At 53.0% G+C, this 13,171-nt stretch overlaps 5 protein-coding genes across 5 annotated transcripts in view; 2 read left to right on the plus strand and 3 right to left on the minus strand.

Moving 5' to 3' along the window:
• The window catches only part of PHACADRAFT_140673 (uncharacterized protein), a 2,544-nt gene extending 1,032 nt beyond the window's left edge, over positions 1 to 1,512 (minus strand). The window contains exons 1-4 of the mRNA XM_007393863.1: positions 1,056 to 1,512; positions 974 to 1,007; positions 728 to 921; positions 1 to 675 (exon numbers count right to left, since the gene is read on the minus strand). Coding sequence (XP_007393925.1) covers positions 1 to 675; positions 728 to 921; positions 974 to 1,007; positions 1,056 to 1,108 — 956 coding nt within the window. The 5' untranslated portion in view covers positions 1,109 to 1,512. The remainder of the gene's footprint in view (positions 676 to 727; positions 922 to 973; positions 1,008 to 1,055) is intronic.
• Positions 1,513 to 2,671: 1,159 nt separating this feature from the next.
• On the plus strand, positions 2,672 to 4,077 carry PHACADRAFT_117701 (uncharacterized protein). The gene is made up of 5 exons (XM_007393864.1): positions 2,672 to 3,013; positions 3,064 to 3,145; positions 3,201 to 3,399; positions 3,452 to 3,878; positions 3,902 to 4,077. Exons 1-5 carry the CDS (start codon positions 2,754 to 2,756, stop codon positions 4,026 to 4,028), a joined length of 1,095 nt encoding a protein of 364 aa, XP_007393926.1. The 5' UTR covers positions 2,672 to 2,753; the 3' UTR covers positions 4,029 to 4,077.
• Positions 4,078 to 4,883: 806 nt separating this feature from the next.
• Positions 4,884 to 5,875, plus strand: PHACADRAFT_207433 (uncharacterized protein; the record flags this gene model as incomplete). The annotated part of the gene is made up of 5 exons (XM_007393865.1): positions 4,884 to 5,023; positions 5,054 to 5,135; positions 5,197 to 5,395; positions 5,453 to 5,796; positions 5,834 to 5,875. The coding sequence occupies 5 exons, from the start codon at positions 4,884 to 4,886 to the stop codon at positions 5,873 to 5,875; spliced, it is 807 nt and encodes a 268-aa protein (XP_007393927.1).
• Positions 5,876 to 6,341: 466 nt separating this feature from the next.
• Positions 6,342 to 7,778, minus strand: PHACADRAFT_89734 (uncharacterized protein; the record flags this gene model as incomplete). The annotated part of the gene is made up of 1 exon (XM_007393866.1): positions 6,342 to 7,778. The coding sequence occupies one exon, from the start codon at positions 7,776 to 7,778 to the stop codon at positions 6,342 to 6,344; it is 1,437 nt and encodes a 478-aa protein (XP_007393928.1).
• A 491-nt stretch (positions 7,779 to 8,269) lies between these two features.
• On the minus strand, positions 8,270 to 10,966 carry PHACADRAFT_253089 (uncharacterized protein; the record flags this gene model as incomplete). Its single annotated transcript, XM_007393867.1, has 7 exons — positions 8,270 to 9,140; positions 9,169 to 9,620; positions 9,680 to 9,752; positions 9,810 to 9,866; positions 9,917 to 9,964; positions 10,024 to 10,639; positions 10,689 to 10,966. Coding segments are annotated over 7 exons (2,262 nt in total), but the record flags the coding sequence as incomplete, so codon positions are not given.
• Between the last annotated feature and the right edge of the window lie 2,205 nt (positions 10,967 to 13,171).

Here is a 13,171-nt window from a genome sequence, read left to right on the forward strand (position 1 = left end):
TCTCGCGCCATGCGCAGTTCGGCTTCGCGCGCGGCCATCGCCTCCGCCATGCGTCCCATCTTCTCCTCGTACTCCCGTCGGCTGGCCTCGTGCTCCTCGCGCAAGCGGTGCGCCTCTGCTTGCACCTTGGTGAGCTGGCCTTGCAGATCGCGCATCGCCTCGCGCAGCTCCTGGAGGTCCTCGCGGTGTTTGTCGTCCTTGGCTTGGAGGAGCTCCTGTATGGTTCCGCGCAACTCAGCGACCTCGGTCTTGTACCGCGTCAGTTGCTCCTCGAGCCCCGCCTTGACGTCCTGTCCCGCGTCCGTCTCCGGAAGCGGCTTGTTTTCGTCCACCGTCTCGCGTTGGATCTGCAGTGGCGCAGGCGTGAAGCCCATGATTTCGCGGATTATGCGGTGAGCGGATTCGACCGTATTGTCGTGTCGCACCATGCGCGCACCCTTTTCGATAGCGGACTTGAAAAAGATATCTTTCTCTGCCATTTCTCGTTCGCGCTGTGCGGCGAGAGTAGGGTTGACGTCGCTCCACATATTCGTAGCGATGAGGACGTTTTTGAGCGTGGCGTCGCCGCAGAGCTTCCGGAAGAGTCGAAAGTTCTTGCGCGCCATGCCGCCCATGCGGTGGATAGTGATGTTCTGCATGTAGATGACGCCGTTGAGCGTTCTACCCTGTTTGTACCTACGCAAGCATGTCAAATGTAAACCGGAGAGAGATATAGCAGTGCACGCACGTCGCCGAGAGAAAAGCAGAAATGAGACCGAGGACTTCGGCTTCAGTCTTGGTGGTGTCGTCAAAGCCGGGGGTATCGATGAGGGTTACCACCTTTCCATCTAGTAGGAAAGGCTCGGCGACCACGACATTGTCGGTGCACGACTCCAGGCTTCCACTCTCTTCAAGGCGTGAGTTGCTGGCACGGTTGACAAACTTTCCAGACAAGGAGTTTGAGGAGAGGCACGCCTCAAAGAGTGCACCTTACCGTCGATTTTCCCGAGCCAGTCGCGCCCATGATGCTACTAAGAGTTTAGCTGGGTATTTCATGAAAAGGATGTAGGACGTACGCAATGGTGACGGTGTCGTCTCTCGATATCGTGGGGTTCGCGCTGGCGCTCATTTCTGCTAGATGAGCTGCTCTACAGCTGAAGATATGCGGGCCTCGCCGACCGCAGTGCAGGCTATATGTACCTTGGAACGGGGCGGAACCACATCATGGACCATGAAAGCCGTATAAAACGTACGTGAAAAGCATGCGGTAGCCATGCTAGCCAAAACGCCGCTGCAGTATCGTCGCGAATGAAGCGTGCTCCTGTCTCTGAAGGTCTGCTGATGATATGCGATCAACATGCTACCCGTGAGCTGTAGAATAGGGATACGCGGATAGACTGTGCATTCGTTTATGGACGGTGCTTCTCGGGAAGACCCAGAGCAAGGCCGCTGCACGACGGAGTCGCGCCGCTGGGCTCGCGACGGAAACGAGGTGCCCATGTCCCAGGCCGCGCGGAAAAAGAGCAACCCACCGAAATATATTGCTTCGCCATCACGTCATGAGTATTGCGTGTGTGCACAGCAGAAGAGGTGAGAATCGAGCATCGCGGAAGACGGCCCGGGAGACGCCATAACGAGAGCAGAGAACTCATCGGTATAAACACGGCGATCGTTCCCACTCGCCAAGGTCGGAATTTACTAGTATGTTACTCAGCCAACATCGCTAATAGCCCGAGGTTGGGTGGCTGTCTTTGAATGGCCTGTAGTACGTGAGGTTGTGCGCAAGAGCCCGGCACATCCTGCCAGCCAATCACAAAGCGTCATTTGGCGTTATGTAATATTGTTCCTTTTCAGGCGTAAGCGCGGGACCTCCCTTAACCTCCGACCATGACGCCCTCAACCTCGTCAAAGACGAAACCGAAGTATATTAGGCGAAGTCGACGCGTGGGTTCAGCTTGATCTTGCGAATGGGGGATAGAGGCGTCGAGAGCACGACGCAGAGGAGTGTTGAGTTCACCCGCGAGTTTATGCGCTTGTATGAGAGTACAGTATCTTGTACTGACAGCTAGCCTATAGCCCAGCCGAAGCCTGTACTTTCCAATATCACCATAATCATGAAGCGCTGCGTCGCGCTCACGTACGCTATACGTGACTGCGAACGTAAAAGCCGACAGCCGCGTACGCACTCGGTCAGATAAGCCGAGTTTTCTCCGGAGATGGTCAACTTGTACAAGCGGGTGCGGATACACTGCGAAGAGGCTTTGTCATACCAGAGGAGCCGAGACCTCCGGGACTAGGTTGTAGGTTCGCAGCATCTTCATATCATGATGCTTAATCTTGTGCTTGACTATGGGGCGCTGTCAGTAAGCTCTAGTTTACTTTCACGGGACAAAAGCTTTCCTCTTTGGTTGGATAGAGGCCTAAAATATATTTAATATTTTTCGCAAATAGGCCTGAGCTTTTTTACCAGAAAGAAATGGTGCCATTATCTGCAGCAAAATCAAGCTACACAATTCTCGTAGCGATCGTCTGTTCTCTACGCCCGTTTTCTTACAAAAAAGGTGACCGTTTTGGATAAATTCATAAGCGCACACGTAATATTTCCAGATATGAGTTTTAGACCTATATCTACACAAAGGTTTAACGTTTATCGATTTATCTCGTGTTTGGGCTACGGCGCTTATTCCGCAGGCGACGCCGACGATGTCATATTAAGCCCGCCAGACTCGGAATATGGATGCATCGCGACATACGTTCCCTGACGATTCCAGGCTATGACAAGCAAGCAGCAGAAGACACTCTTCTGTTCGAATATCCAGGGGACTTACTCCGTCGAACTCATCGATGTACCCGAGCTCGGTCCCGGGGAGGTCCTCGTTGAGCTGCAGGCCGTCGGGCTGAACCCGATAGACTGGTTCATGCGTGAGCGGGGGTTGTTCGTCCCCAAGTGGCCTGCAATCTTTGGGCTTGATGGTGCGGGTGTCGTCATAAAGGTCGGCGAGGGCGTTGCGAATATCGAGGTCGGAGATCGAGTGTACGTGCTTCTATATATTCATGCTTGATCAATGTGCTGATTGCTTTCAGAATGCACGCTGGTACCATGGTGGAGCCGAAGATCTCGACGTTCTTGCAGTATGCTGCTATCAAGGCAGACTTTGTTGCAAAGGTATGTTTTATCTGCGCCTGCTATGCGCTGAACACCTCTCAATTGATGCGCGTAGGTTCCTGATAACATTTCCTTGGACGAGGCCTCAACGATCCCACTCGTGCTAGCAACCGCAGCTTTAGGCTTGTACGATAGCAAGCGCTCGCCCCATGGCGGCCTCGGTTTGACTCCGCCTTGGGAGAAGGGTGGACGAGGCAAGTACGCCGATGAGCCTATCGTCATCAATGCAGGCTCCACCTCTGTGGGGCAATTTTGTCAGTTCATCTCCGTGCTTTATCACGAAAAAGGTACTAGCGCGCGACGCAGTGATCCAGTTCGCCAAGATTTCCGGGTTCTCGCCCATCATCACGACGGCGTCGAGGCATAACGAAGAGTATCTCAAATCGCTTGGCGCGACGCACATCATCGACCGCACTATCCCACTATCCTCTTTACCTTCCGCGGTGCACGCGATCACGGAGAAGCCGATCGTGTATGGCGCAGACGCAATCTCGACGGCTGAGACGCAAAACGCAATGTGCGATGTTGTCGCACCCGGCGGAGACCTACTCATCGTCACGCATAAACGTATTGCGAAAGAGAAGCTTGAGGGTGGAGAGAAACACATCGCTTGGGTGTTTGCTGACGTACAGTACCCATCGGCACGGCCGTGTGGACTGGCTTTGTATGCAAACATGACGGGGCTGCTCGAGAGGGGCGAGATTAAGGTGGGGCACATCATACGTCAAGCTCTGTTGCGCAGCTGTATTAATACAGATCTACACAGCCTAACAGGATTAAGATCGTCTCTAGTGGACTGGCAGGGATACCTGGTGCTTTGGATACGCTTAAGAGTGGCGTCAGCGCGTTGAAGCTCGTCGTTCGTCCCCAAGAGACTCCATAGTAACTTGTCCAATATGGAGTTTGATCGCGATTATAGTGGTCCATTAAACAGCATAATGCTGGCTGGCTGGAACTGATGCTCCTACTCAAGCCTGATCGGCACGGTTGGTCGCGGAGTGGTATGCCCGACGTCCAGCGGCTGCGCAACGCCACAAAGGCGTAGCGATGCTACCTTTTAGCTTCTGGTTCCCCCGCATCCCTAGATTGCTCCCACGCTAGGCTAGCAACGTCTACTCTGATATCTCCCCTGGCGAACTCTTCTGCGTAGCGACTCGGCAAAGCCACAATGCCTTCGGCGCGGAGCTTAACTGTCCTGTCCAGCCTCGGTGAGTCATCCCAGCTGAGCCTATTCGAAAAATGGCAACCAATTGAGTACGTGGGTCAATAAGACGCAAAGCAGCCACCGGCATGATTGCTCGACACTTGTCGTGATGCGCTGACTGAGTATTCAAGAGTTAACCCCAGGCAGCCTCGAAAATGATTCGCACAACTCACAGAGATTACGGATAGGATTCTGATGGCAAGCAAAAACCATGATGGTGTGGGTGCAAATCATGCACGGCTCGCATGCACAGCGGACTGCGCGCGGAAGGATCGCGTACGCGATACCTGATCATTGGCCCGTTGTGATGTTACCGCCATCACCGTCGACATAAGAGCCAGAGATATCGAAGGTATCGCCATATAGTCAACTTACAAGCCACTTCCCATGCAACAGAAAGTTCTTCTACTCACAGGAAAGCTCGCGGAACCTGGTGGTAAGTTCGTCATCGACGTCAAGGATGTCCTATAGCCTGGCCCTGGATGCGTTCTGATTGAGCTTCACGCAACGGCTCTGAACCCCGCGGACTGGAAGATGGCAGAGTCGGGCCGCCTTGTCAGAAAGTGGCCCGCTGTCCTAGGCTTCGACGCCACGGGTGTCGTCAAGAAGCTTGGGGAAGGTATCACAGAACTCGCAGTTGGCGACAAAGTGCAAGCGCGCTTCAAAACTTTCGTGTGAATGCCATTCACTGACGTATACGAAAGCATGCATGCCGCAACATTTATCGATCCGGTAGTGACCACATTCCAGCAGTACGTCGTTATGAACGCAGAATTCGCCGCGAAAGTTTGTACCGCCACCGTTCCTGCAGCAATGCTCACGCTGATCGTTTTCTCGATACCCTTAGACCCCTTCGAATATCACCCTGGATCAAGCTGCCACCATCCCTATAACTGTGGCGACCGCCGCTCTTGGGCTGTACGACAAGAAGCAGAAACCTCATGGCGGTATTGGCCTGACTCCACCCTGGGAAGAAGGCGGGGGAGGCAAGTATGCCGGCGAGCCCATTGTCATCCTGGGTGGTGCTTCAGGCGTCGGTCAACATGGTAAATTTGTTTCATTCAGCTCACCTCCATGTGTGCTGACGTTAATGTTTCTCATAGAGATAGAGTTTGCAGAGATATCTGGATTCTCTCCCATCATCACGACTGCTTCGTTGAGCAACGAAGAGTACATCAAGTCCCTCGGTGCAATGCATGTCATCGACCGGACCCTGACTTTGTCAGAACTCCCTGCACACATCATGCAGATCACAAACAAACCCGTCAAGTACGGCTACGACGCGATTGCCGTCCCAGACACACAGAATGCGCTCTATGACGTAGTCGCGCCCAGCGGACAACTCGTCGTTGTCAGGAAGCCTGCCATAGACGAGACGAAGCTTGCGAAAGGCGATAAGTACATTGCACAGTTGCTCGCAGATGTCCAGCTGCCGGCCCAGCAGGAGGTCTGTGGGAGTCTGTACGCACATCTCACCCAGATAGTCGAAGCCGGGGAAATCAGAGTTTGTCATGATTTTGCTCTAAATGTGTGAGGAGCTGCTGACGCGTGCTATAACATGGCCTACGAGGTTAGAGGTGTTTCCAAACGGTCTTGCGGGAATCCCTGAAGGTCTGCAGAGACTGAAGAGGGGAGCGGGCGCACTCAACTTTGTTGCCCGGCCCCAAGAAACTCCTTCAGTTGATATTGTTAGCGCACCAATAGCCCTGTGTTTCTTCGCTGCCGTCTAAGGCAGGACAAAAAGCTAAAAATTATACTAGCCCTCGCATTTGAATGCCAAAACAAGAATTCTCATTATATGCTAGAAGTTGGCCAAGGTCTCGTGTGCTCCAAAGTATGATAGCTTTCGTAGACAGCATATTCACGAAAATGTGTGACGCTGACAAGCCACTCTACTTCTGTCACGTTCCCTCAAACCTTTGACTCGTCGCCCCTGCACGAAGACAATGCTCAGCACAGCGTGAGATGACTGCACTGTAAGGTGCGTACCTATTATTGTGCTGCCATCAGATCTGCTTCATCTAGATCGAAAAACGTTGGCTGCAAGAACCTCCCGTCTGGCATGCTGGGATCGTATTGAACGGTAACGGTCGGATGGATATTCACGGCCTCCATGACCTTGGCAGAGAGAGCATGAAAGTGCGCCTCTGAATAGCCTTTCCCGCAAAGTACCTGGAACTGGTGCAGCCGTGGGAGAACGGGCAGAAGGGAGGTGACCGCAGACCAGTCGCAGGAATCATGATAGAAATAGTCGAATTGCAACTCGTCGCCTGAGTCGGCAAGGGCGATGTCGCTAACAGACCAAGTCTCGTTACCAGCGCCGTTGCTAGAAGGTGTAGTTCCCGCGCGCACAATTTGGACTGAGATGTAAGCGCATGTTCTTAATATGCCATTAGATGAAGGCCCAGCCCGTAGAGAACCAATAAACTTGTAATTATCTTGAGAGTATCTCATGAGTACGACGAACCAGCGGTATGATGAACAAAATTCACCTGGAGTTGCTTCTGTGACATGGAACAGCGAGTCTCGAAGGGTTATGTCGCAGAAAAACATCCGCATAAACTTGATGATGGCCCATGTCTCCGCAGGGACCGCCAGATCTATAGTTTGACGTCTGGAAAACGAGTGTCGCGTTCCTGCGGCAGCCAGAATCCAAGCGGGAACCGCTACGCCGCTTGTGCAATACCACAATATGATCGAACGGACGTGGCGAAAGGTGCCATTAGAGATATTGCTCGCAATGTCGATTGTCAAGAGGGGGTCGCCTGACCATGTAACGTTCCGAAAATGGACGGCCTCTAAGAAGGTGATATCTCCTAGTGTGCGGAGTAAGATACGGAGTGACGGAAACTCGCAATTATCTAACTTCAGGGTAGTGATGTTCCGTAACGAGCTCTTCAGCTCTGCGCTATATGATATGCGTCTAGGGATTATGTTAGGCGTGAACTGTCGCTGGTATCTCGTGTCAATCCCGCGACATGCCGGCAAGAGGCGAACAAGTGTCATCCAGAGATGAGGGTCCGGGAAGCAAGTATCGCCGAATCTCAACTTAGTGACGTGCTCGGCGAGCCACGCTGACAATGGAGATCGCAGTATACCATAGAGTATATGGCAGTCTTCTCCGCTATTTAGCTTAAGGGAGGTAAAGAGACGAGGACGAAACTGCCGGGACCATGCATGCGAGACTAGGGAGAGTCGTGAGATATCGGCTCTGATATCGGAGTTTGCCAGAAAACCGTAGATACGGTAGTGCAGTTCTGGGGGGAGCTGCTCCCAAGAGCTTTCAAATGCGGGGAAAGGGCCAGAATGGTCACCTGAAGGAATGTGATCAGTCAATCGACCAGCCTGAGGCAATCTCGTTGAATTTGACTCACACCATGCCAACCATTGCCTCCATATATTATCGGCGGAAGGTACAGCAGAATCCATACAATGATTTACGCCGCATGAATATCTTTCCATGGTGGCTAAGCTGTCGAGCAATACTCCAAGAATAGCTAGCTATCCAAAGGAAGAGGCGCGGCGTTGTTCAGCATGTAAATTGGCCCAAGTGGAAAAAAATACCAACATAGTACGCGAATGTCAGAGGAGAATGACTGGATGTGCCTGGAAATCAGCCTTCACACTGTTGTCGCGGGTATTTCGAGCGCAAGCGAACAATAATGGCCGTCGCGCTCCAAGAAGCAACGTGAGGACGAAAATGTTGTACGAAACGTAGTAGGCCGCTGGCGCCTACATAAGCACCGCATTGCGGACTTTACGCAAGATACCAAGAAATCTGGGAATGACTATGTCGCACCGGGCAGACGGTTAGTGCCTCCTAGACTGACCGTCCCAGACCTTCTTTCTCTGCATCGCCACTGGAGATGAGTCAGCATATTTCACTGGGCCTGATGATTCCGAAAGCACTCATATGCTCGCGGCACTCAGTTCCTCTTCGGACTATAGTTCGTGAGCATACACGAGAATCAACTCAACAATGAGAAAGCTGACTGGGCAACTAGACTGCGCAAAGCGACAGAGGAAAATAGCGACACGAAATTTAATGCTCTACTAAGACAGCCGCAAAGCGTCAAGAACGCTCCAGCTTCGTACGCTCCCATCTTCCGCATAGGACAGAAGATCCCAGCCGTTAGGCGCAAACATCACATTCTTCACCTCTCCCTCGTGTCCCTGGAACTCCGCAAAGAATGAACCAGACTTTGAGTTCCACACGCGCACGCGCCCGTCCGCCGCTCCGGCGGCGATGAAATCGTTCTTGGACGAGTACGCCACAGCCTCGACGGCGGTATCGACGTCATCTCCCAACATGAAGCGCCGCTCGCCCGTCCACGAGTTGCACGTGACGACGATGCCATCCTGCGACGCCGTCGCGACCTCGCTCCCGTCAGGTGAGAACGCTGCCGAACAGACCGAGCTCGTGTGCTCGTGCAGCTCCACCAGCACCTCGCCGCTGCTCGCGTCCCATACGCGCGCGCTGCTGTCCTCGGACCCCGTCACGATACGGTCGCTGTTGGGTGAGAATGCCATGCACCAGATTGCGCTGTTGTGCTCAGGCAACGTGGCAATGCGGGCACCTTCACGTGGGTCCCAGACCGTCACAGAGACGTCTGAACACGCAGCAAGACGAGAGCCGTCAGGCGAGAAGACGACGCGTTTGATGTCCGACCCGAGGTCTTCGAAGGAGTAGAGTAGAGCTCCGCTGAGAGCACCCCAGATCCTGAGGGAGTGGTCCGAGGAGCCGGTGGCGATCAGGGCTCCGTCAAGGGAGTATGCAACCGCCATGACGTCCTGTGTATGGACCCTCCAAACGATGTACGATGTCTCCAGTCCCGACGTCCCAAACGAGAGCAAGTGCGTCGGCGGATCCCGAGACAATGTGTTTGCTATCGGGAGAGAAGGCGATTGACCAAATCGTATCCTCGTGCCCTTCGACCCCGAGATGTTGAACGGTGAGGCCATCCTGAAGCCTCCAGACCGTGATGGTGATGTCGTCCCAGGCTGCCGCGAGTAGCTTGCCACTCGGGCACATCGAGACGTACGTTATGGCGCCATTCTCCACATCCTTGTGCTCCAGTTTCAAGTGTTTCCAGTCCACAGTGCGAGCCTTAGTCTGAGAGGGACCAAACAAAACGCGCCCATCGCCCAGCGTTCCCGCTTCTTTGGTGCCAATGTCGGGATACTCTGCCTTGTCTGACTCGGAAGGGTCATGGTTGTGAAACTGACGTTCCCGTTCCCGTTGAACTTTCTCCAGAAGCGAAATCATTCCCACTGTGGGAGACAGAATACAATGAGCTCGTTTCAGCGATGCCATAATCCGTGTAACTTACTGCCTTCTTGAATCTCGATTGTAGGACGCGTCTGCCGCAAGTATGACGCCATATCTTCTGGCCAGGGCTGGTCCTGTAGCGATGCTATCAATCACAACTGAAAGGGTGCGTGGGCAGAGCGACTACTTACCAGAAGGATACTTTCAATATCTTCGTCCGACCCAATGGCCACTTCCGCATCAGAAACCTAAGACGCAAGGTCAGGAAAGGCTTCCCGCGAGCGACAGAACTACTTGCCTCCAGAATATACTCAAGTAAGTCATTCAGAGGCCCTTGGGCAGTACACTACAATCATAAGATCGTTCTTGAGTATCAGCATTCATGAACATTAGAACCAGACTTACGCTCTCAATGTCGTCCATGAACTCGTCCTCATCGGGGACATCTATTGTGGCCACTCCCTCTCCCCCGTCGCCGCTTCTTCCATCGCGGTCGTCCGGAAGTTGGTGGTACCCTGCCGCTGCCCGCAGCCGCGGGAAGATGCCTAACCTCCATTTCACCGTGTATCCGCTGAGGAAGACACACTGATCCTGAGGCTCCGTCTGAGTAGCTGAAGGATACGAGGTCCCAGTTCTAGTGAGCTGCGGGCCTGAGACGATATTGGCCCTGTGGTAGTCGCCGCCCGCGCTGAAATGGGGCCCAACCTGGACGTCGACAGACGCGAAGTACCTTGTCTTTGAGTTGCAGAACGTCGTCGCTTTCCAATTCGGCGACGTCTTAACCCAGCCGTAGACGAAGATGACATTCTCCGGCTGGACTACTAGACCCGGCCCGTCTTTATGATGGCTGATATTCTGGCACCATGTCGTATGATGGTCACGGATATAGCGGCGGAGGCGGTAGTTGTCGAGAATGATCTCTTTCTTTGCGGCAGAATTCAGGACCAGGACAGCCCCTTGATCCCGCTTGCAGGCAAAGCCAGCTTCCAAGCCGCCGCTGCCTGCGCCGCCCGGGCCATATCTGCAGGAACGTGAGATGAAAGCTCGTTTCTCATTACAGCTGCACTTACGCCTCGGCATGAAGACTGCCTGAAGTTTCCTCCACACCATCGCTGCGATACGATCCCGGAATGAGTACCCTATTGCGCACGTCGCGCGACTGCGTGGCGCCCTCCGGCAGCACATCCGGGTTGGGTACAGGTTTATTGAGAAATCCAAAAAACTTCTGATCGCTGTCAAGAACGTTGAACAGCCGGATGAACGCGCCGTCGACTATGTGCCCCACGTCGGCGATTTGCACCTCGCCGGAGGTATGCGGCTCCGGATGCCACAGTGCGTAGCCTTGCCCAACTGTGCGTAGGCATGACGCGTAGACTTCGCTTGGTTGAGGAGGAGGGTCCTTTGGCATGGTGAGATGTCTGAGGAGAGCGATAGAGCGTCACGTACCTTTATAATCCAGACTCGTAAAGCGTGACGTCCTCACCGTGCCCTCGAGGTGCACAGCCCGGTACAGCTTCTTCTGGCTGGTGTTCTCTTCTAGATCGAAAGCGCCGCGACCGAGCTGGAAGACCATACATCCACCTCAGCGAACCGGTATTCGCATATCGTCACAAAGGCACTGAGTCCGTCTGATGCACGATCTCCTGTACCTACGTCCCATGCAATGTGTATCTCAAGCCGGTGCTTTTGTACTTCCTGAAGACGGCGCTTGACTGTGGGAAAGCAGCCTCTGGACGTGTACAGAACCTTATATCGACACCGCATGGCGATGACTGGTAATTGGCTTCGTTTACACCCAACCTTGCCTGAATCACACTGGATTCGGCGCGTTAGAAAGACTAGAAATGTCATTGCAATCGAACGTACCTCCGTTACTCCGCTTTTTCCGCTTCCAAGATTCGTAGGCTTAGAATGTTCCAAACGACCTCTCTATGAACGTGTGCTTCGCCTTTGAGAACGCCAGGCCGACGCTCATAGATCTCATCTCGAAACGGTATATGCCTGTGTGCATTGCACGACCCGTGAGCTTCTATTATCCGCAGAGTAAATGGAACTAAATAGAACACTTACCTAACACCTAGCAAAGCCCCAGCGCGACCGCGCCCATCTTGGTGCTGCCCCTTGTAATCGCAATCTTCCCGAAAATAGCTCGTCCACTCCAATGCTATCGACAGTCGTGTCATTCCTAACAAATCTGGGGCGAGAGGTGCCGTATTCGTTGGGTGTTACCGCGACTGAGGCCATGAGCAGAGCATGTATGGTAGTTAAAACGTGCCTGGAATGGCCATTGACGGGGATGCGGTAAGCAGTCTGGGGTAGAGAGATAATAATTCATTCGAGGCTTTGCTTTGGGTGGGAGACAGCGTACGGGCGATCGTACGTCGTGGAGCCGATGACAGCTGAGCTGTGCTCTCCATCTGCTGGTTGCTCGTCATGTCGCTCTCCGCTGAGGGTCAAGCACAGGCGCACCTTCTGAAGGATGCTCAGGGATGCGATGACCAGAGCAGGCCAAAAGGCTCTCCTGACCTCGGTAATATAGTGTGATTCAACACCCACGCAATAGAGCTTGCCTTCGAGCCCATTTCGTCCCTCTGCGCTTGCGCTGCCACAGAATTTGAGCGGTACCGTTTGTTTAATGATGTCTGATAGCCATTGGGCGGTACGAGACGGCGAGAGGCGGTGAATATGCGAAACGGGTGTGAGCCTGCGTAAAGGATGCCAGAGAGGTCAATGAACAAAGCATGTAAGCGCGGTTTGTTTTGGTGGAAATCCATCCAAAAATTGTTAAATAACCATAAATGCTTCCACGGCATATTGAGGTAAAAGTTGGGTACAAAACCGGCCTAAAACGTGAGGTTCCGTCTCTGACTTTTCTCAAGTAACTGGAGAAACTTGTTTAACCAGATTTGACTAATTACGCGGGAAAGTGCCTTTCACCTTGACGCATCCTTACTATTTAATCCTTGATAAGGAGCCATTCAAAATCCTTATTACTGCGAGAAAAAACCTTCAGGCGAGCTCTCGGCGCTGCCCCGTGTCATGAATATTACACAATCCAGATGGTTCTCCCGGATTCTATAGTATTCTTTCACTTTCCATACACCTCCGTATATTCGTAGGATATTCTAGATATTCAGTCTGACATGTATATAAGGAGCTCGTATTGCTCAATAACAAGCCAGACTCGAGCTGGTCTTTTCTCACTCACATTCCTCTTGTCTGTCTCCTCAGCTTTGTCGTAGCTCAGTCCAGTTGGATTGTTAGTTGCTGACATTAGCTCGAGTCTCCACCAACTGCCCTACGACAATCCTCGTCACTCCCACACCAACCATCACCCATCTCCACACGACGATCCACCCTATAAGCACATCCGACTCTCACCCTAAATCCTAACCCTACCGAACTCTACCGCATCAGACCCGGACCCCTGGAACCCTTCTCTGTGCATTTGCACAACCTTTTACCATACCACATCCCCGAAGTCACCTCTGTAATCACTAGCCCTTAGGCGGCTAGACAGAGCTCCGTCCATTAGGATCCGTACACTGCCCTA

This window comes from Phanerochaete carnosa (assembly GCF_000300595.1).
Source record: "Phanerochaete carnosa HHB-10118-sp unplaced genomic scaffold PHACAscaffold_3, whole genome shotgun sequence".
Classification (NCBI taxonomy): domain Eukaryota; kingdom Fungi; phylum Basidiomycota; class Agaricomycetes; order Polyporales; family Phanerochaetaceae; genus Phanerochaete; species Phanerochaete carnosa.